At 40.2% G+C, this 21,560-nt stretch overlaps 1 protein-coding gene across 1 annotated transcript; it reads right to left on the bottom strand.

Annotated features, from left to right (window-relative positions):
- Positions 1 to 265: 265 nt before the first annotated feature.
- On the bottom strand, positions 266 to 17,600 carry LOC133607447 (protocadherin-10-like). The gene is made up of 4 exons (XM_061962067.1): positions 14,964 to 17,600; positions 3,213 to 3,274; positions 3,027 to 3,139; positions 266 to 2,954 (listed from the first exon to the last, which is right to left on the bottom strand). Exons 1-4 carry the CDS (start codon positions 17,493 to 17,495, stop codon positions 2,680 to 2,682), a joined length of 2,982 nt encoding a protein of 993 aa, XP_061818051.1. The 5' UTR covers positions 17,496 to 17,600; the 3' UTR covers positions 266 to 2,679.
- Between the last annotated feature and the right edge of the window lie 3,960 nt (positions 17,601 to 21,560).

The raw sequence follows: 21,560 nt of genomic DNA, 5'->3' as shown, positions 1-21,560 counted from the left end.
CATAGCTTTCCCCAATGCTTCCTGTGCACTTTGCAATTACTTTGGTATTATTATTAAATACTTTGTTTTTACCTGTGCTATACCTGCCATCTCTGCATCCTGGGGTCATGCTTCAAGCTATGCTTGTGCAAAAACGTAACAAATGATGCATAATTACATCATTAGCGCGTTCACATATGGCTCACATATGGTCCCCACATTCAATCTGCTACATTTGGTTATATTCTCTTGTGTTGTATTTCATTATTTCCCTATGTGTAAAGAAACAAATAGGGTCAAAGGTGAATTTTTATTTATATAATATATACTGTACACAAACTTTATACAAAGCGGTTCTAGGAGTGTTGGCTACTGTAACAGATGAAACATGGGTAAGAACAGGTCACATCAATCTCGAATGCATACAACAGATAAATTATCATCTATTAGGGCTGCACGATTTTGAGATAAAACCTAATTGCGATTTTTCTCTCCAAAATTGCAATTGAGATTCGATTAGCGATTTTTATATTTTATACATGTAAATGCATAAAACTGCGAAAATAACGAGTGAAGAGAGACATGTTACTTTTGGACTGTCAATCAACATATTCTTGTCTCAAGGTGACCCACATTAGTACAATATGCAATAATTTACTTTCAAAAAGAGTTTGTCTACATCATGCTCTTAAACTGAATAAATAACCGATAAAAACTATGCAGTTTTCAGAATGTAATGTAATCATAATAATGCAAGTACCCATTTGAAATAATATACACTTTTATTCCTCATTACTGTGGAACCGTTTACCATTTAACTGTAATTGGAAGGTCAAAAACTTTGTTATTCTAAATAAATAAACAAAAAAACTAAAATGGACTCTCATTTCTGTAATTTTACTTAAAAAAATATTGAACATCTTAAAGTGCATTTGTTTTCCCGATTGGAAAACATAGGTGGGGTTGTCTTTTATGTTGTTGTTGTCATCGTCCATTTTGATGGACTCATATTGCCCACGGGTGTCACTCAAATGACATCTTGCGTTTTGTTTATCGTACTAATTAAAGCCACAATGTCGGTTCGATGTTGATTAATCGTGCAACCCTATCATGTATCTTTTAACAATTGCTTCTAATTAAGCATTTTTGACAAACCTAAAGACAACAAGAGGACCATCACAAACTGCTGAAGTCCATTATTCTAAATTATATTATTTCATTGTGAGGTGAAAAGTAACAGTGAAAATGCAACTTGTGAACTCCTATCTTAATAGGTTCAAATATGCTGTGTTTTTAGACTTTCCCCCCGGGTGGAATACATAAACAGATGAATACAAGTAGATAAGAGGAAAACAGTGTTTTGACATTGTTCAGCGGAGATGGAGAACGGGGTTACAAGCTAGAACTATTAATGCTGCACTTCAGCCAATAACAGACTTTGTATTTACTACAAATAAAATAATATTTAGGAGGTATTAAACTCTTACTTTCTTAAGAGGAATGCTGTAAATCAGAAGTGTTTACATAGTACCCACAGGTTGATTTCTATTGTCCCGAGATTTATTCTGAAAATAAAATCTGTTATTAAAGATAAAGCGACCTATGATTTTAATTTACATTTAAAATACTCCCTTGTGATCTGGATAATCTTTACTGGATATGCTTTGGTGTAAACTTTATGTACATTTTTGCTCCACAGTCCCATTTATAACCTATGAAAATGTCTGAAGGTGTTCCCTTTAGATTGCGATTGAAATCCCCTCCAGAAATATCAGAATGTAAAAAACGTCCCCGCTATTATTTTTTTTCAGACACGGTCAAGAATAAACTTATTATATGGATTCACCCGGTCGCGACATCAGTTACACCTGCCCACCATCAGATGGGTACAGCTGCATTAAAATAACTGCTTTGTTTCTCTGCATGCTTATACTTAATGTCCATATAAGTACATCCACTTCACTGTGATGTTAAATTTAAACGTTAAAGTACCAATGATAGTCACCCACACACTAGGTGTGGTGAAATTATCCTCTGCATTTGACCCATCACCCTTGATCACCCCCTGGGAGGTGAGGGGAGCAGTGAGCAGCAGCGGTGGCCACGCCCGGGAATCATTTTGGTGATTTAACCCCCAATTCCAACCCTTGATGCTGAGTGCCAAGCAGGGAGGTAATGGGTCCCATTTTTATAGTCTCATACTGTAGCCACTGTTAAAAAAAAGATTGCAAAACATGGCATTCAGAGGTATGCGAACATGTGCGCAAGCTGCACACACAAATGCATGACCCTTATGATTGTGACACAATTTATGAGTCAGAAAAAACGGAATTCATCATAGTTCCCCTTAAAGATTAGAGTTTACTCTAATTTGCTTTGTTACGTACAACACAAATATGTTTGTGTAAGATGTTTTGTTTAAATAGCTTGGCATATATTGATGTACATTGGAATAGTTTTCCCATCTTTAATGTACAAAATGTATCAACGTGACTCCCAAACATTCTTCATTTTTTTCTGGGTGTTATGTTGTGAACCGAACTGTGACCTTAAAACCGAGGGACGTACTGAACCGTGATTATGGTGTACCTTTACACCCGCAACACAAACCCATAATTAGCGTAATTTCAAAACATTTGACGGCGAAAGGAGACTTTAATTATAAATGTTGCACATCATGCACCAGAATGGTTTGGTGCCTCATTTGAAAATAGCATTGCTGATGAGCCCATCGTCGTTGTCGAAAGACTGTTCATAGTTCGAGATGAATTTATTTTTCTTCCCAAAAGTAGAAAAGGTGTTATAGACATCCAAGTCACCTCTCGGCGCAAGCTTCAGTGTGCTGTAACCAGAAGTGGCGCCGGGAATATAGACGTTGTGCTGGTAGTCTGCAGGCGCCTCAGACTGAGACTGGGCGTACTCTGGAGTCCACACAAAGTCCGGATTTGTTTCTTCTCGAAGAGACATCTTGCACTCTGTAAATTAATTCATTTTATGATTACTATCCTATCTAACCTGGTTGGACAAATTGAACAATTAACACCTACCACTCATACGGTTTCCCCAGGTCCAGTATTGTGGTGCCACAGAGCAGAAGTAGGCATCGGCGTCGTATTGCTGTGGACGTGACAGTGTTCCCTCCATATTTCCTGAACTGTACCTGAAGAGTAAATAAATACACAACGTGAGTACATACATTTGCAATACATCTGTGGTGCGTATGAACTACTCACCTCTTGTATGCTGAATTGCGTTGATTTTTGGCGGAGGTCCAGTCCTTGCTGGAATATTTAAGCTGCAAACAGACCACATTAAATCAATAACTAGTTCAAGTGTGGCAACTGTGTTTTCTGCTTGACTGCTGTGCCCTTTTATCCTTTATGTTGGCAGCCAATAGCTCACGGGGTGCACGCTTTGGCGAAAAGGACAAGTTTTAGTGACAATGACTGAACTGAGCAACTTTGTGGGATTTGTTGTTCAGTCCCTCAGTTTTAAGTCAGCTTTAAACATTGTATGCACCTTTGATACCTGAAAGAGTCTGCCAACATAGCAAGAAATGCTATCACATGACTGTGTTCTGGTCTAGTTACCGTAGGAAGGTAATTCCCCCCGCAACCCAGAGAGGGATACTCATAGCCTTTTGCTTTTGTTAGCACTAGGGCTGGGCGATATGGACGAAAAAGTATATCTCAAAATATTTTAACTTAAACTTGATATTCGACATATATCTCGATATATTTTTCGGTGAAAGTATACATATAAAGATATTAATTTTGGGGCGATATTCAGTGCAATTGAACTGTACTGTAAACAGTCAGTGGCACTTTTATTAACCCAGTTCGTCAAGATGGGTATCAACAGCACAGAAAATAAACTGTTTATGTAGTACATAATTACATAACATAAATAAAACACAAAAATATTATTTCTACGTAAAATAAATAACATAGCTGTGCAAATAATACAAAATGTATCAAACTCAGATAAAATAATACATTTGCAAGCACTTTGTGATTTCCCTTCCTGGTTCGATGACCCGGCCTATCTTGCCTCTGATTGGCCTGTCCCTAACCAATCGTGACTCATCATAGTAAACAACCAACCAATCATGGATGTTCTTATACGTGCAAGCACGTCTTGGAAGGAGGAAGGAGAGGGGTTTAGTAGCCAATGGAGGGGGAGCAGGGAAGAACAAGGAACACAATAAATAAGCGGCGTTTGGTAATTTTAACGTGAAATAAATTAATATCGATATTACGATATTTCCTTCATTCATATCTTGCTTAAAAATATATCGATATATCTTACAAACTCGATATATTGCCCAGCCCTAGTTAGTACTAAAGCAAACAATTATTTTTCATCACGTCATGTTGTTCCCTTGTGTTGGCTTTCATAGCATTAAAAAACTAATTTCCCAGGTTTGTTAATTAAAGTTAAAGTTAAAGTACCACTGATCGTCACACACTCATTAGGTGTGGTGAAATTACCCTTTGAATTTGACCCATCCCCTTGTTCCACCCCCTGGGAGGTGAGGGGAGCAGTGAGCAGCAGCGGTGGCCGCGCTCGGGAATCATTTTGGTAATTCAACCCCCAATTCCAACCCTTGATGCTGAGTGCCAAGCAGGGAGGTAATGGGTTCCATTTTCATAGTCTTTGGTATGACTCGCCCGGGGTTTGAACTCACAACCTACCAATCTCAGGGCGTACACTCTAACCACAAAGCCACTGAGCAGGTTGTTCTGTTCACTAATTCAGTTGTTCCTCGCTAAATTGCACTTCAAATAAATTGTGGTTTCACTACATTGGGGATTTTAAAAAAAAAAAATCATTTTTAGTTTTGGCCTAAATAAAGCCTTAAATTAAATGTTATTTCTGCATTTTATGTACAGTTTTACACTGATTTATTTTCTGTCTTATTTTCTATAATTATGTTGTTGCAGTGATAAAGCTATTCACCGTTTTTGGGTTAAGAATAAGCAATGCTAACAGCTAATCTTGGCACTACTCTATCTTACCACGACAGTCAAGTTGACCAACTTTTGGCAGAATGACTTTTTGATGGACTTCATCTTCAACTCCTGCTTCTTCAATAGAACATCTCCACATTGGTGAGACTTGACTCGAGCAATATCAGAAGACAATTAACGGGACGTAGCATTGGAGTTGACGTAGCACTTCATGCTAACAATAAACTATCAGCAGCTGTCCGGCCAAAGTGGAGATGAACTCTTTTAATGCAATTCGTCTTCGACATCAATCACACAGCTTTGACTTGAGCAATGTGGAAGGACAACGCAGACACACAATGCTAACAACACGGAAGGTTAACAACAAAGCTAATGATTGATGATAGCTGTAGCTGTCAAGTTGACCAAGTTTTTGCAGAACAACTTACACCCGTGGTTTCAGCACATTGAAGCTCAGTTCTAACTTAAGAATTTCTCAGGACATAATGAAGTATTTCCATGTGGTGGCCGTGTTGTAGTGGCGGGGCGACGACCAGAGCAATGACGCTTGATGGATCCTCCAGGCTACCGGTGAGTACTCTAATCAACAGTAGAACACACTCAAGGCAACTATATTGGATACGAGTATAATTGAAACGAGTAAAATGGGGACTATATAGCTTTTATGCCATGTTTAAAGGGCTCTAATAATGTTGACAAATCTATTTAGACTGTTGTCAACGGATGTTTATGCCTCAACTCTGAAAATATTACATTTATTGTTAATAATCCTACTTCGCAGTTTACCACAATTTTGTTTGGTACAACATAACCGTGATAAACAAAGAATGACCGTACATCACTCCTATCTCCTACACTTACAGGCCTCAACATTAGAAACGCCTGCATCATATAATGTACTATTTCTACATGCGCATTTAAAAAAAAATTGGACTAAGGGATAACTCAACAAGATTTATGCTAACTGGGTTATAATGCTAATGTGTATAGCAAATTTTGTAGGCGTACACTTCAGATTAATTTAAATTTGATACTTAAAGGCCTACTGAAACCCACTACTACCGACCACGCAGTCTGATAGTTTATATATCAATGATGAAATCTTAACATTGCAACACATGCCAATACGGCCGGGTTAGCTTACTAAAGTGCAATTTTAAATTTCGCGCGAAATATCCTGCTGAAAACGTCTCGGTATGATGACGTCAGCGCGTGACGTCACGGATTGTAGAGGACATTTTGGGACAGCATGGTGGCCAGCTATTAAGTCGTTTGTTTTCATCGCAAAATTCCACAGTATTCTGGACATCTGTGTTGGTGAATCTTTTGCAATTTGTTCAATGAACAATGGAGACAGCAAAGAAGAAAGCTGTAGGTGGGAAGCGGTGTATTGCGGCCGACTGCAGCAACAACACAAACACAGCCGGTGTTTCATTGTTTACATTTCTGGAAGATGACAGTCAAGCTTTACCATTGGCCTATGGAGAACTGGGACAACAGAGACTCTTACCAGGAGGACTTTGAGTTGGATATGCAGACGCGGTACAGTGAGTACGCATACAGCTGCGGCTTCCAAACATTTGATCGCTTGCCCGTACATGCGTGCCGCTATGTGCATGTCACGTACGTAACTTTGGGGACTTTGGGGAAATATATGTGCTGTATGAACTTTAGGGAAGTGAACGGTATTTTGGGCTGTGGGATTGAGTGTGTTGTGCAGGTGTTTGAGTTGTATTGGCGGGTTATATGGACGGGAGGGGGGAGGTGTTTAGTATGTGGGATTCATTTGTGGCTTATTAAATATAAGCCTGGTTGTGTTGTGGCTAATAGAGTATAGAGTGTTTATTTACTGTTTTAGTCATTCCCAGCTGAATATCAGGTCCCACCCGCCTCTCACAGCATCTTCCCTATCTGAATCGCTCCCACTGCCCTCTAGTCCTTCACTCTCACTTTCCTCATCCACAAATCATTCATCCTCGCTCAAATTAATGGGGAAATCGTCGCTTTCTCGGTCCGAATCGCTCTCGCTGCTCGTGGCCATGATTGTAAACAATGTGCGGATGTGAGGAGCTCCACTACCTGTGACGTCACGCTACTCGTCTGCTACTTCCGGTACAGGCAAGGCTTTTTTATCAGCGACCAAAAGTTGTGAACTTTATCGTCGATGTTCTCTACTAAATCCTTTCAGCAAAAATATGGCAATATCGCGAAATGATCAAGTATGACACATAGAATGGACCTGCTATCCCCGTTTAAATAAGAAAATCGCATTTCAGTAGGCCTTTAAGTACTTCTGATTCTGAATGACACATGTTAAAAAGGGAACTGCACTTTTTTGGAATTTTTGTCATTCACAATCACAAGATACAGGAACACACACATTTGTTTGTTCAAGATTCTAAAAGGTACAAAAAAAACCACAAGATGCAGCTAATAGTAATCCTCTATGTTGCCTTCAAAACCCTCTAAAACAGGGGTGTCAAAATCAAGGTCTGAGGGACCCCCTCAAGTCATAAAAATGGGGTCCCACAGTAAATTTTTAGGGTCCCACTTTTTTGTAATAGTTTTGAAAACAAATGATAAATGTCCTGTTATCGTGTTATATCTAATATTCTATATTGTGTTTTGGAAAAAGGTTGTCATAAACGTTAATTCATTAATAAAATAATACAAATGAAAACAAATCTTTATGCATATGTAAATGTATTCAGTTATAAACATGAATTCACTCTTTTCTTTCCTTCATGGATCTAAACTTTACCCCAGCCGGTATTTTTTTCTATATTTTTATTGCCATATTTTCAGAATGTATTTGTTCTATTTTTGGCCAAAGTAAGACAAAGAAAACAATCTGAAGTTGTCATTATTTTTTTAGTTTTAATGCCATGATTTTAATAGTTCGGCCCGCGTGTGCACAGATGTTCCTCCATGCGGCCCCTGAGCTAAAATGAGTTTGACACCCCTGCTCTAAAACAACTTCAAAACCCTCCATCAACATTTTTTAAACACGCGTATATTGGTCATTTAAACATTACCGAAACTTGATTCCTGGGAGCACTTATTTTATTGCTCATAGCAAAGCACTTCTGACTTTGGTCAAAAAACATGTGTTCCTACTTTCGGCCACAAACGTGTTTCTGTTCTAATTCTGGCAGACTTGGTAACAGACGACAAAGACGACTATTTTTTGACAAATGAGGATTCACAACTTTTTTTAACCTAAATATACGGAGAATGAACTACAAACCCCGTTTCCATATGAGTTGGGAAATTGTGTTAGATAAACGGAATACAATGATTTGCAAATCCTTTTCAACCCATATTCAGTTGAATGCACTACAAAGACAAGATATTTGATGTTCAAACTCATAAACTTTATTTTTTTTTGCAAATAATAATTAACTTCAATTTCATGGCTGCAACACGTGCCAAAGTAGTTGGGAAAGGGCATGTTCACCACTGTGTTACATGCCCTTTCCTTCTAACAATACTCAGTAAATGTTTGGGAACTGAGGAGACACATTTTTTAAGCTTCTCAGGTGGAATTATATCCCATTCTTGCTTGATGTACAGCTTAAGTTGTTCAACAGTCCGGGGTCTCCGTTGTGGTATTTTAGGCTTCATAATGCGCCACACATTTTCAATGGGAGACAGGTCCGGACTACAGGCAGGCCAGTTTAGTACCCGCACTCTTTTACTATGAAGCCACATTGAAGTAACACGTGGCTTGGCATTGTGTTGCTGAAATAAACAGGGGCGTCCATGGTAACGTTGCTTGGATGGCAACATATGTTGCTCCAAAACCTGTATGTACCTTTCAGCATTAATGGCGCCTTCACAGATGAGTAAGTTACCCATGTCTTGGCCACTATTACACCCCCATACCATCACACATGCTGCCTTTTCAACTTTGCGCCTATAACAATCCGGATGGTTCTTTTCCTCTTTGGTCCGGAGGACACGACGTCCACAGTTTCCAAAAACAATTGGAAATGTGGACTCGTCACACCACAGAACACTTTTCCACTTTGTATCAGTCCATCTTAGATGAGCTCAGGCCCAGCGAAGCCGATGGCGTTTCTGGGTGTTGTTGATAAACGGTTTTCACCTTGCATAAGAGAGTTTTAACTTGCACTTACAGATGTAGCAACCAACTATAGTTACTGACAGTGGGTTTCTGAAGTGTCCCTGAGCCCATGTGGTGATATCCTTTACACACTGATGTCGCTTGTTGATGCAGTACAGCCTTAGGGATCGAAGGTCACGGGCTTAGCTGCTTACGTGCAGTGATTTCTTCAGATTCTCTGAACCCTTTGATGATATTACGGACCGTAGATGGTGAAATCTCTAAATTCCTTGCAATAGCTGGTTGAGAAAGGTTTTTCTTAAACTGTTCAACAATTTGCTCACGCATTTGTTGACAAAGTAGTGACCCTCGTCCCATCCTTGTTTGTGAATGACTTAGCATTTCATGGAATCTACTTTTATACCCAATCATGGCACCCACCTGTTCCCAATTTGCCTGTTCACCTGTGGGATGTTCCAAATAAGTGTTTGATCAACTTTATCAGTATTTTTTGCCACCTTTCCCAACTTCTTTGTCACGTGTTGCTGGCATGAAATTCAAAGTTAAGGATTATTTGCAAAAAAAAAATGTTTATCAGTTTGAACATCAAACATGTTGTCTTTGTAGCATATTCAACTGAATATGGGTTGAAAATGATTTGCAAATCATTGTATTCCGTTTATATTTACATCTAACACAATTTCCCAACTCATATGGAAATGGGGTTTGTACTTAGTCATAGAAGCTAAGCAACAGCGTCAGCACCAGCATTCCAAGGCTGTCAAAATGTGGCGCTTGAAGCCAAGTTATGCCAACAGAAAAGGAGTGCTTCTGCTGCACTGAGTGGCAAACAATGTAGAAAGTATTTTTGTATCTGGTGAGGAGGACACTGCTCAATAAAACTGCATCACAACAAAAGACAAACTGTTGGCGCTAACAAACCCTGCAGTGGTAGACATGTTTTTTCCACCTATGAAAATGAACTGAAAACGTCCCGGGCCAGCTGGACCAAATGGACAACTGTCCATTGAGTAAGTCCCTATACTATTGTTCATAATACATGCAGCACATCATGCATGCTAGTACAAATACATATGCTGTGGAGCAAGCTGTTAACAAACAAAACATGAAATGCGGGCTAATTTTTACATACAGATTCCGTAATATGATTGTTCATGTTTTTCAGTAAGTACAGATTGGTGTTCTATCGCATTGTGTTGCGCATTACAAACTCAAAAGCTGCTCAGCTGCTGACGCAGAAGCAGTGGGAGTGTCTCTGTGAGCAAAGTGGTGTGTTACTACGCTAGAAAAAGAGTTCCTCAATGTTTGCTTTTACAATAACAATGTTCCTATACAGCTTGGTTATCATACAGGCTTCGGAGCGTAAATTAAGTATTGTTGGCGTTTTTTGGATGCATTTTAAAGTGATTTAGAGGCAGAATGGATTGCTCCCATTGCAGCATTGCTAGCACCTGTAACAAGCCGATTATTACATATCAGGATGCAAAAAAAAAAAAAAAACATGTGTTCTTGTCTCTCATAAGGATTGTGAACGATAGGCAAAATTTACAAAAAAAAGTGCAGTTCCCCTTTTACTGTTAAGACATTAATATTAACATGTTATAATTTTTTGCTAACGTTGCTGATACGCACCTGAGAGTCGCATAATTTGTACATTGATACAATCTATTACAATTTCAGCTCAGCTTTGTCTCTTCAGCATTCCCACGCAATTTCTCTCAAAATTGCATATTGCAGTTATTGTTTATTAGTCTAGTTGAACCTACATTGCATGAATAGTTTAGACCAGTGGTTCTCAACCTTTTTTCAGTGATGTACCCTCGTGAACATTTTTTTAATTCAAGTACCCCCTAATCAGAGCAAAGCATTTTTGGTTGAAAAAAAAGAGATAAAGAAGTAAAATTCAGCACTATGTCATCAGTTTCTGATTTATTAAATTGTATAAATGTGCAAAATATTGCTCATTTGTAGTGGTCTTTTTTTAACTATTTGGAAAAAAAGATATAAAAATAACTAAAAACTTGTTGAAAAATAAACAAGTGATTCAATTATAAATAAAGATTTCTACACATAGAAGTAATCATCAACTTAAAGTGCCCTCTTTGGGGATTGTAATAGAGATCCATCTGGATTCTTGTACTTAATTCTAAACATTTCCTCACAAAAAAATAAATCTTTAACATCAATATTTATGGAACATGTCCACAAAAAATCTAGCTGTCAACACTGAATATTGCATTGATGCATTGTAAAGAATGGAATAGCCTACTTAATTTGATGTTCAGTTTATGAACTTACATTCATATTTTGTTGAAGTATTATTCAATAAATATATTTATAAATGATTTTTGAATTGTTGCTATTTTTAGAATATTTAAAAAAAATCTCACGTACCCCTTGGCATGCCTTCAAGTACCCTCAGGGGTACGCGTACCCCCATTTGAGAACCACTGGTTTAGACCAGTGGTTCTTAACCTGGGTTCGATCGAACCCTAGGGGTTCGGTGAGTCGGCCTCAGGGGTTCGGCGGAGCCTTGCCACGGAGGTAAAGACACATCCGACTTATCGTGTAAATAAAAACTTCTCCCTATCAGCGTATTATGGATACCCCCAAACAATGTTCCCTCTAATTTTCCATCTGATTTGCAGGTTTTTTGATTGATGGATTGAAACTTTTACAAGCAGATTGCAAAGGAATATAATACATTATATGAAACAGTACAGTTTACACAGTACAGTACATATTCCATACAATTGACCACTAAATGATAGCATCCGAATAAGTTTTTCAACTTGTTTAAGTTGGGGTCCACGTTAATCCATTCATGGTAATATAAGGTGTGTAATTTGTTGTGAGTTCATGCACTGTGTTGGTTTTGTTCTTTGAACAAGGTGATGTTCATGCACGGTTCATTTTGTGCACCAGTAAAAAAACATATGACATTTTATTTTTCACTGAAGAAGGGTTCGGTGAATGTGCATATGAAACCGGTGGGGTTCGGTACCTCCAACAAGGTTAAGAACCACTGGTTTAGACTTAGACTTCCTTTTTAATGGCATTCAAATTTGAACTTTACAGTACAGATAAGAACGAAATTCCGTTGCATTCGCTCATGGTAGTGCAGAATAAAAGAGCAATAAGGTGATTACTGTACAGGTAAATACATTGCACGTTTGCATATGCATCCGCAGTTTGTGACTTAGGTGACACAAAAACAAACGTAACAAAACTAATTACGAATTATTTCAGGTGGAAAGCATTATCAAATTGCGCAAGAGTGTGAATCACAAGTAGATTGGGATCCATGACAGAAGCGCCTTGGTAAATATACTTTTCACAGCCCTGCAAGTTGCTCAATATGCCTGGAGGAGCCAGAAAAAAGACGCCCTAATGAGATAATGATGAGGTAATGAGGTACAAATTGACTCAGTGTGATGCATCACATTATTTTGAGTGCACAGAATGACTAATGGCCTGAATAATGAAAGTGGTTGCAAATTTAGCAGTGCACAGTTGTCAGTTTTGATATATCCCACTGATGACCTTTACACACATGGAAGAAGCACCAGGGCATGTTACAGCGATAAAAAAAGATCTAACTCAAACAATTGCTTTTACTCCTGCTTAAGTTTATATTGTTTCGCACATCATTGTTAAACCTAGCATATGTATTATGCTAATTTGTGGACTAAAAAGTAACTGCTTTGGTTATTTTCCTTACTTAATGAAGTGCAAGCAAGTCTGAGGGTAACACCACAGTCGTAAGTTATTGTACTCAATAGCAGAATGATCTACTTTTAACATAATAGTAAGAGGGTTGTCAAAAGTGTACTTTGACACCAAGTTGATACCAACACACAAAAATGATCTCACAAATTAATACCTGCTTTTTCAGTATCATTAGTATCGATATCGTGAGACAGTGTTTCCACTTAAATGTGTTTTGTGTCAGCCTGCAACAAATATAAATTTGGTGCTTACATTTCTCCCTTACTCATGTACAAATGATGATGGGACTGTGTCCGTATGCATCGTAAGTCCGCTTCAGAACACCTAATACACACCTGCCACGCCAGAGAAAAACGTAGCAGCAGGGATCTGTGCTGCCACTTAATCGAGGTAAGCAAAGTGAAACTCGTTGCTAATTAAACACAAGTGGTCATGAAAGGCAAAGTATGTGTCATGCGAGTGAGAGGTGAGCTCCGCCACCACAAGCCCAGCAGGTAGTGTGCTTTACATGTGCAGAAAACCTCCACAAGGTTTCTATCAAACCATCATGAATTCTACGAGTGCCAAGAAGACAGGGTTGAGAGACACTATTGGCAAAAAAATTTTCCATTGTGGTGAGATACGTAAACCACCGCTATTCAAAATGTGGCCTGGGGGCCATTTGTGGAACGCCACTTTTTTTAAAATATTTTTATTTTTATTTTTTTTATGAAAAAACAAGAAAAAGCAAAAAGGTATTACATAATGACAACAAGCTTAGCATGTTGATACCAATAACAAATAAACACAAACATGTGTCTCTAAAAATGTTTTAGCCTTTTTAACAGCCTATTTTATTAAAATGTAGATTACGTCATACTACCACCATATATTGAAATAATAATAACCAAAAATATTGTTTCTTTTACGAACTTAAAGGCTCCGTGTCACTACTGTTCTTTTTAGAAATGTGTTATTGTATTTATATTTTATTTTTATCTTTATTTTAAAAAATGTTTCATACTATATTTTGGATGGTGTTGATTTTAGTTATTCTCCATTGTGGACGCCTCAAAGATGGCGTTTTTTTTTTTGCAATCCTCAATGCCATGCCATGTTTATTTTTTTGCAATAGTGCTGTGTGTGCGTGTGTGTGTGTGTGTGCGTGTGCGTGTGTATGCATGTGTGTGTTTTCTTCTCTTCATTCCTTTTTTTCTGTAAAGCACTTTGTGTTGCCACTTGCCTGTGTATGAAAAGTGTTTAAAAAAATAAAGCTTGATTTGATTTGATTGTAAAAGAGTTGACTATTGTTATTTATAAGCATAGCTATAAGCATAATATTGTTTGTTTTGATATACTGGTAGGTTATTGAACAATGCTGTTCTTTTTTTGAATGTATAGTTACCTCTTTAAATTCAAATTATGTGCCAAAAGATGTTGTTGCAAAGTGATCCTAAATACTTGACATCTTGAAACCGTTTTCAATAAAGTAGTGAATTTAAAAGTACATGGGTTCAGTTTTTGTTTTATTTTATAGTGGTATTGAATAAGTACTACTCAACCAACCACAAGAAAACGATATAGTGTGCAGTGCGTGGGAAACGATTCCACACCAGCTTCTCATGAGATAACAATAATGTATCCCTCTTGTGTGGCTACTGATAGCATTTCTCATAATGTGATCATCGGATTTAGCCACACTAGTTGGGCCAATTTGCATTAATGGCTGTCAAATTTAACGAGTGATTATTCACCGAATAACTAAAGCATAATGAAATATCAAAGCATATTAATCACCACATTTATTTTGCCTGCTAATGCTCTCATTTTTAAAAGTGTCTGTTTATGACATTCTGACAATAAAATTGCATTTGCATCAAAGAACAGGGGTATTTTATTTTTTAGTTAATTCACGTTATTTAGGCAACTCACTGACTGTTATTAACCATGAATAATCACAATTCAAAAGTATAGTTAATCTGATTAAAAACAGCACTGATAAAAAAATACTCATTGGTAGTGTTCTGATTTTGGCAACCTGCGATTGACTAGTCACCCAAACTCTAACTGGGATAGGCTCCAGTGTCTGACTGTCTCTGACACAGTGAAAAATAAGCTATCTGTCAGCTATTGTCGAGTGAAAAAAACAGTGTTCTTGTATTAAATTTTATGATGTGAGTGTTTTTGTGAATTGTCATTGAAGCCATATTTGAATTTACCTCTTTCGGGGTTGACGATCTATTGTTGGTCAGCTCATTCCGGTCCAGCGCACTCCAGCCAGAAGCCAGATAGTCCGTGCTCTTGGCGTTATTTTGCCGCACCGTCAACACCGGGCTGCAGGGCTTGAGGAACATAAAGTCACTTTTGGACGACTCTGGCGTCAGACACATTTTATAGCAGTACGCTTGCTGCAGCGCTCCGCCGCCGTTCGTCTCCGTGCAGCCGGGGGCGTCGGCGCTCATCCTGAGGTTCAAATTTGTCTTTTTGAAGATGTCTGCGCTGCTGGCCGACGCCGAGCGAGTGCAGCAGCAGCAGCACGCCTCGGCGGAGGGGAAGTCGGAATCTATGTTGGACGCTCTGTCCTTCAGCCTTCTCACTGTAACGAGGGCGATGATAGCCACGAGGAACGTGAAGGAGATGGCGCCCAGAGACACGATTAAGTAGAGGCTAAAGTTGGAGCTGTGATGGGGGCTCGGTGACAGGTCGCTGGAATCGGGCTGGGATTCTGGCAGGCTGTCAACCACTGACAGGATGATGGAAACTGTGGCCGAGAGCGGCGGTTGGCCATTGTCCTTCACCAGTATGACCAATCTGTGCCTTGTGGGGTCTTTCTCTACCAACTGCCGTATTGTCCTGATTTCCCCCGTGTACAACGCCACGCTGAACAAGCTGGGGTCGGTCGCTTGGAGTAATTGGTACATAAGTCGCGAGTTCTGACCTCCGTCTGCATCCACTGCGCTTATTCTGCTGATCAAGTAGCCGGCGTCCGCGGACCTCGGCACCGCCTCGAGCGGAGGTGTGCCATTTTGAGGGCGGGGCGACACGATGACAGGTGCATTGTCGTTTTGATCCAAAATGAATATAGTCACCGAAACGTTGCTGTTTAAAGGCGGGAATCCCGCATCTTGAGCTCGGACTGTGATTTGAAAGTTTTTTAGCTGTTCGTGGTCGAACGATCTGAGCGCGTAGATGTTCCCGTTGTCGGAATTGATGGAGACATATGTGGAGACAGGCATTCCTTGAATGTCGTCGTCTAGTATGGAATAAGACAGGTATGCATTTTGGCCGAAATCTGGGTCCTGGGCTATGACTGAGCAAATAGACGCCCCCGGTGCATTGTTCTCAGTTAAATAGACGGTGTAGGAAGGCTGCTTGAATAACGGTGTGTTATCATTCACGTCTGACACCTGCACCAGAATGTTTTTTCTAGTAAATAAAGGCGGAAAGCCCATGTCTCTGGCAGTGAGTGTGATGTTGTACTCTGTCACTGTCTCCCTGTCCAGAAAATCACTGGTCACCAGCGTGTAGTAGTTTTTAAAAGAGGAGTGCAGCTGGAACGGGACCAGATTTGGGATTTCACAATCCACGTTACCGTTTTCCCCGGAGTCCTTGTCCGTGACGCTGATGACGGCGATGACGGTGCCGGGGGGCGCGTCCTCGTGCACAGGTGTAGACACCGACGTCAGAATGACCTCTGGCAGGTTGTCGTTCCGATCCAAGACGTTCACCAGCACCTTGCAGTGCACCGCGACAGCGGAAGGACCTTTGTCCTTGGCCTGGATGTAGATTTCATGCATCCTGGCTTTTTCATAATCAATCACTCCCTTCACTTTGATGTCCCCCGTGCGCGCGTCCACGCTGAAAAGCTGGCGCACTTTGACGGGCGCGTGTCCGCTGAAGGAGTAGGTGATGTCGGCGTTGGTGCCCTCGTCCACGTCGGACGCGTTCAGTTTGATGACGACTGCGCCCTTGGGGGCGTTTTCGGCCAGTCTCACCCGGTAGAAGGACTGGTCGAACACGGGCGCGTTGTCGTTCGCGTCCAAGACGGTGACGTCGATCTGCGCCGTGCCGGACTTCTCCGGGGAGCCTCCGTCCACGGCTGTCAGGACCATCTGGTGCGCGCTCTGCTGCTCCCGGTCCAAAGGACTCTGCAGGACCAGTTCGGCAAATTTGCTGCCGTCACTTCGCGTCTGGATGTCCAGAGTGAAATGCTCATTAACGCTCAGCAAATAGGTGCGCAGCGCATTGGAACCCACGTCCAAATCCTGCGCGCTTTCCAGCGGGAAGCGGGACCCCGGCGCAGCCGATTCCGAAACGTCCAAATTAAACTCGGTCCACGGGAAGCTCGGAGAGTTGTCGTTCACGTCCACGATGTCCACCTCCACTCTGTACAGCTCCAAGGGGTTCTCGATGACCACCTGCAAGTGGAACGAACAGCCCGAACTCTGCTCGCATAGTTCCTCGCGATCGATCCTCTCGTTGACGAACAACACTCCATTTTCCAAATTGACCTCCACGTACTGCCTCCTGGTGCCGGACACGATGCGGAATCTGCGCGCCGACAGTTTATCCAAATCCAAACCCAAGTCCTCGGCTATGTTCCCCACAAAGGCGCCATGTTCCAGCTCTTCTGGGAGGGAGTAGCGGATCTGTGCGCCGGCCCGGTCCATAAAGCAAACAATGAGGACAAAAACATAAACCAGGGTGCATTTTACGCGCGACGTTCGTCTCTTAACGCGCTCGTTGTCCATTTGGAAGACGCGGTCTTCCGACTCCTGTCCAAACTTGATGAATGGCGCACAATGCAGTGAGGGGGGCAAACAATAACAAACTTGACATTGGTGGGACTGAGGCAGCTCCTGTCTGCCTGGGAGAAAGGAGCAAGGGAGGGGGTTTGCGCAAGTGTGCTGTCACAGTGTGTGTGTGTGTGTGTGTGTGTGTGTGTGTGCGCGCACACTCGCGTGCACGTTTGTGCGTGTGTCATTGGCCCGACTGTTTCAGTCGGACATCTGCTTGGATAATCTTTACTGCGCCCGATCCACTTCATGCCAAAGCCACAGTCTTTAAGTGCGTTTTAAACGTGCATATTAAAAATCATGGCTTAAAGGAGGGGTGTCACACTCATTTTAGATCGGGGGCCACATGGGGAAAAATCTACTCCCGAGTGGTGAAATCACGGCACGATAACATAAAAACAAAGACAACTTCAGACTGTTTTGTTTGTTTGAAAATAGAACAAGCGCATTCTGAAAATATACAAATCATAATGTTGTCTTTTGCACCAGTGTTTTTCAACCACTGTGCCGCGGCACACTATACAGTCTGGTGTGCCGTGGGAGATTATTTAATTTCACCTATGTGGGTTAAAAATATTTTTTGCAAACCAGTAATTATAGTCTGCAAATGATGTGTTGTTGTTGAGTGTCGGTGCTGTCTAGAGCTCGGCAGAGTAACCGTAAAATACTCTTCCATATCAGTAGATGGCAGCAGGTAGCTAATTGCTTTGTAGATGTCGGAAACAGCGGGAGGCAGAGTGCAGGTAAAAATGTGTCTAACGCTTAAACCAAAAACAAACAAAAGGTGAGTGCCCCTAAGAAAAGGCATTGAAGCTTAGGGAAGGCTATGCAGAACGAAACTAACACTGAACTGGCTACAAAATAAACAAAAACAGAATGCTGGACGGCAGCAAAGACTTACTGTGGAGCAAAGACGGCGTCCACAATGTACATTCGAACATGACATGACAATCAACAATGTCCCCACAAACTTAAATATTCTTGATTGCTAAAACAAAGTAGAGGTGGGAAATATCGCTCAAAGGAAGACATGAAACTGCTACAGGAAAATACCAAAAAAAGAGAACAAGCCACCAAAATAGGAGCGCAAGACAAGAACTAAAACACTACACACAGGAAAACAGCAAACAACTCCAAATAAGTCAGGGTGTGATGTGACAGGTGGTGACAGTACACCTACTTTGAGACAAGAGCTATAGTGATGCATGCTTGGTTATGGTTTAAAGTCATATCCAACAATTGCGACAACGACTTTTTACTGTCAACTGAGTTTTGTTTTTTAATGATTTCTGCTGGTGGTGTACCTCTGGATTTTTTCAACGCAAAAAATGTGCCTTGGCTCAAAAAAGGTTGAAAAACACTGTTTTACACTTACATGTTGCGGTTAATAGTATTCTATCTTTATTTGTCGTTATTTATACTTCCTGAATAAATGATGTGACAATGTTCAATCTATCAAGATAAAAAAAAAAAGCTAACACTTTAGTATGGGGAACATATTCACCATTGATTAGTTGCTTATTAAAGTAACAAAGACTTAATTTAGAGTTATTTGGACACTAAGGGGACATATTAGGGTTAGGGTTACTAATAAGCAATAATTCTGAGGTTATTGAGGCAAGACTCTTAGTTGATTGTATAATAAGGCCATGCAGAATAAGGTATTAATAAGTACTTAATATTGACTAATTAAGAGCCAATATGTTACTAATTTGCATGTTAATAAGCAACTAATTAATGGTGAATATGTGTTCCCCATACTAAAGTGTTACCAAAAAATCATATCAAAATCAAATTACAGGATGTTATTTATGTAGTTTGCTCTTTTTACTCGACTGATGTACTAACATCATGTGGTTTATTTTGTACATATGTAGCATCATCTCCAAAGATACAAAGAATTCCGACTGCGACATCTAGTGGACACATTTAGAACAGCAGTTTCTTTCCATCCATCCAGCTTCTTCCGCTTATCCGAGGTCGGGTCACGGGGGCAGCAGCCTAAGCAGGGAAGCCCAGACTTCCCTCCCCCCAGCCACTTCGTCCAGCTCCTCCCGGGGGATCTCGAGGCGTTCCCAGGTCAGCCGGGAGACATAGTCTTCCCAACGTGTCTTGGGTCTTCCCCTTGGCCTCCTACCGGTCGGACATGCCCTAAACACCTCCCAAGGGAGTTTCTTTCATTCAAAAATTTCGGCTCATTTTTATACTTAGCAAACTCATCCCGCGGGCTGGATAAAAGCTGTTCACGCACGTTTGACACCCCTGGCTTAAGCAAAAGCAAAACAAAAGTAACAATAAACAGTAGTTTTATTTTAATTTTTTGGCTGCAGACTGGCTATACTGTGGTACTCTATGCAGGCAACGGTGCACAGCTGCTTTTAATGGAGGAACAAATGGGACAAATAAAGAATGAATAATTACTTAAATGTGCCAATAGTTAAATACAATTTTAATTAAATGCATCAATGTCTTTTTCAATGTGTCATTAATTTAATTAATGTTAAAGTACATGTAATTATTTTAGTATTTCTTAAATTATTCAATCATTGTTGCCTCTTTTGTCGTTATATAAACAAACACTAAAGACATTTGACCAAAAACCAATGAAGCATCATCACTGCCATATTACCCAAAAATATAACATGAGTTTTGATCATTTTATACATTTCTCACTTTCGAAAGCTATTTTTAAGTGTCTTATTGGATTAGCCCCTGTTGTGATGTGTAAAGAAATACGAAGATACATTAGTGATGGTGTGCAGACTCCAGCTGCAGTCGGTGGAAGATGTAGAGTGAAAAGGTGCCAGACGACTCTTGGTCAGTCTGTGTTCTCAGTGAAGACCTCACATTTGTGGAAGTCTTTGCCACTGGAGTTAAAGTCACAGTCAAACATTAAACTTTTCTCCACAAAACTGAAAAAGAGGCAGAAGTGTGAGCACTAGAACTGGATGTAGTATGAACAAATGGGGCCAATTATTTTTAATGTATATTTTTATTTTGTATTTGTCTTAATCTTTTTGTATGTGTTTGTCACTTTTCTCAACTTTTCTTTAAAAGCCTAGCCAGGAACAAGCCTGTGGCTGGAAGTCTTATGTACTTTGATCGGTTACCTATGGGTGGCAATGTTTCATTGTACTGTCCCTGTCAAATAAATAAAAAATAAAAAATAAAAATGGAATTCTTTATGGTTATGGTTTAAGTTTATTTCGAACATGTGTACAGATACAATATTATGCATCATATAATCTACACTACATATTCTCATTGCTCTTTATGACATGTTCAAAAAGGAGTAGGAAGAAGCAAGTCTTATTTAATCCCACCCCTTTCCAATTCATAGCAATTACTAACACTATTGTTCACTTCCTTTTATCATCTTCCATCCATCCATTTTCTACCGCTTATCCCTTTCGGGGTCGTGGGGGGTGCTGGAGCCTATCTCAGCTGCATTCAGGCGGAAGGCGGGATACACCCTGGACAAGTCGCCACTTCATCCCGGGGCCAACACAGATAGACAGACAACATTCACACTCACATTCGCACACTAGGGCCAATTTAGTGTTGCCAATCAACCTATCCCCAGGTGCATGTCTTTGGAGGTGGGAGGAAGCCGGAGTACCCGGAGGGAACCCACGCAGTCACGGGGAGGACATGCAAACTCCACACAAAGATCCCGAGCGCAGGATCAAACCCATGAGGACCTTCGTATTGTGAGGCAGATGCACTAACCCCTGTACCACCGTGCTGCCCCTGCTATCATCTTGTAACACATTACATTAATGAGTTACCTTAATTGTTAAGTTATTTATAAATCACATAATTAGATGAATAATATTTGATTTAAAAAAAAATTCTATATGTTTATCAGAATTATTCTATATTGTACTTTGTAAACACTTGTAGTTTGAACAGCCTCTTAAATTGGATGCTATTAATACATTGACTTTTTTGCTCAATCCATTCCATAATTTAATTCCACATACGGATAAGATAACGGTTTTAAGTGCTGACTGTGCATAC

The sequence above is a fragment of the Nerophis lumbriciformis genome, linkage group LG09 (assembly GCF_033978685.3).
Source record: "Nerophis lumbriciformis linkage group LG09, RoL_Nlum_v2.1, whole genome shotgun sequence".
In the NCBI taxonomy this organism is placed as follows: domain Eukaryota; kingdom Metazoa; phylum Chordata; class Actinopteri; order Syngnathiformes; family Syngnathidae; genus Nerophis; species Nerophis lumbriciformis.
This window is presented reverse-complemented; position numbering and strand designations above follow the sequence as displayed.